At 54.4% G+C, this 1,356-nt stretch overlaps 1 protein-coding gene across 1 annotated transcript in view; it reads left to right on the top strand.

Moving 5' to 3' along the window:
* Positions 1 to 574: 574 nt before the first annotated feature.
* The window catches only part of ADM (adrenomedullin), a 2,143-nt gene continuing 1,361 nt past the window's right edge, over positions 575 to 1,356 (top strand). Inside the window, exons 1-2 of the mRNA XM_035891025.1 lie at positions 575 to 672; positions 959 to 1,099. Coding sequence (XP_035746918.1) covers positions 575 to 672; positions 959 to 1,099 — 239 coding nt within the window. The remainder of the gene's footprint in view (positions 673 to 958; positions 1,100 to 1,356) is intronic.

Here is a 1,356-nt window from a genome sequence, read left to right as displayed (position 1 = left end):
CCCAACAGCAACGAAAAAATGCAGGGGAGGTGGAGAGGAAGCGAAAAATCTACTAAATCTGGACTGTTTTGAAGAGCTTGGAGTTATGCTGCAGTCTTGCACTGGCTCTTGGCATCAGCTGCAGTTTACAACATAAGGTCCAGAACTAGCTGGTTCTGCCTGTGAAGTGGGAAGATGAGCTATCGGGGGATAAACTTCCAGGCAGCAAAACACTTGCTGGAGTTTGGAAACGATGCGTCTGATAGCCAGCTCGCTCTAATCTCATGGGTTTCCTAAATCCTAGTGCGAGCCGCTGGGGGTATTCTGGAAATCCTGCTGGTTTTCAGCCGCCTCTGCAAGTAAAACTCTGGACAAACGTAAATTTTGGAGGCTCTGTTATTTACTCTGTGATAAGTTGCCGAGCAAATATTAGCTTCTGGTTCATATCACACACAAAGTCCCCGGTAGCCTGGGGGCTCTCCGAGGGAAGGAGCTCTCTGGAATCACCAAAAGTAAAGGACAGACCTTACTTGACTTTTATTAGCAAGCATGCTTACTGTTCTTCTCTTTTCCCTCCACCAGGAACCCAGCCAGAATGAAACTAGTTCACGTAGCCCTGCTCTATGTCGGCTCTGTGACCTTCTTCGGGGTGGATGCTGCAAGGGTGGACGTAGCGACAGAGTTCAAAAGAAAGTGAGTATCGGAGCGCGCCCTCCTGCCAGCGCCCAGCCCCGCTCCTGGAGCTGCGGAGCCTCCGCGCCCCCGCGCCGGGCTCCGGCCGTGATCTGAGGGACCGGATTCCCTGCGGGAATTGCACAGCTCCTAAAAGGCCTCATGCCCTTTCAGGAAACATCCAAAAAAAAAAAAAAAAAAAATCTCGGCGCTGGCAAAGATTATCGCCCCTCGAATCTATTTGGTTTGGCTCCCGCCCTGCAGGCTTGCGCTAACAGGCTGTCCTCTTCCCTTGCGCTCCTTTCAGATGGACGAAATGGGCACTGAGCCGAGCCAAGCGGGACGCGAAGCCTTCGGGCGTGCTCCGAGGGCTGGGGGCAGCCGGCGACGTGCGGCCGCTCATGCGGACCCAGGACGTGAAGGAGGATCTCCGAGTCTCGCATCCCAGGTAAATTCCAGCCCCTTCTGGGCTCGGGCACTCACTCGAGGCAGTGGAAAGTTTCAGGGTCCCCTCGTTTCCGGGTGTTCAGGCTTATTCTCGCTATAGATCCCCCAAGCCCCGGAGGCAGGTCCTGCCCGGGCTGCACACCCCGCCTCCCTTTCCCCGCGCTCTTCAGCTGGCGGGAGATAGCAGCGCCTGTACTGCGAAAGTCAAATATAAATAGTAACTTGAGCTCTGGATCCATAGAGAAAGTAACAGCCATA

The sequence above is a fragment of the Egretta garzetta genome, unplaced genomic scaffold, assembly GCF_000687185.1.
Source record: "Egretta garzetta isolate BGI_Z169 unplaced genomic scaffold, ASM68718v1 scaffold133, whole genome shotgun sequence".
NCBI classification, from domain to species: Eukaryota; Metazoa; Chordata; class Aves; order Pelecaniformes; family Ardeidae; genus Egretta; species Egretta garzetta.
The sequence above is the reverse complement of the archived record's forward strand: the minus strand, read 5'-3'. Positions and strand labels throughout refer to the sequence as shown.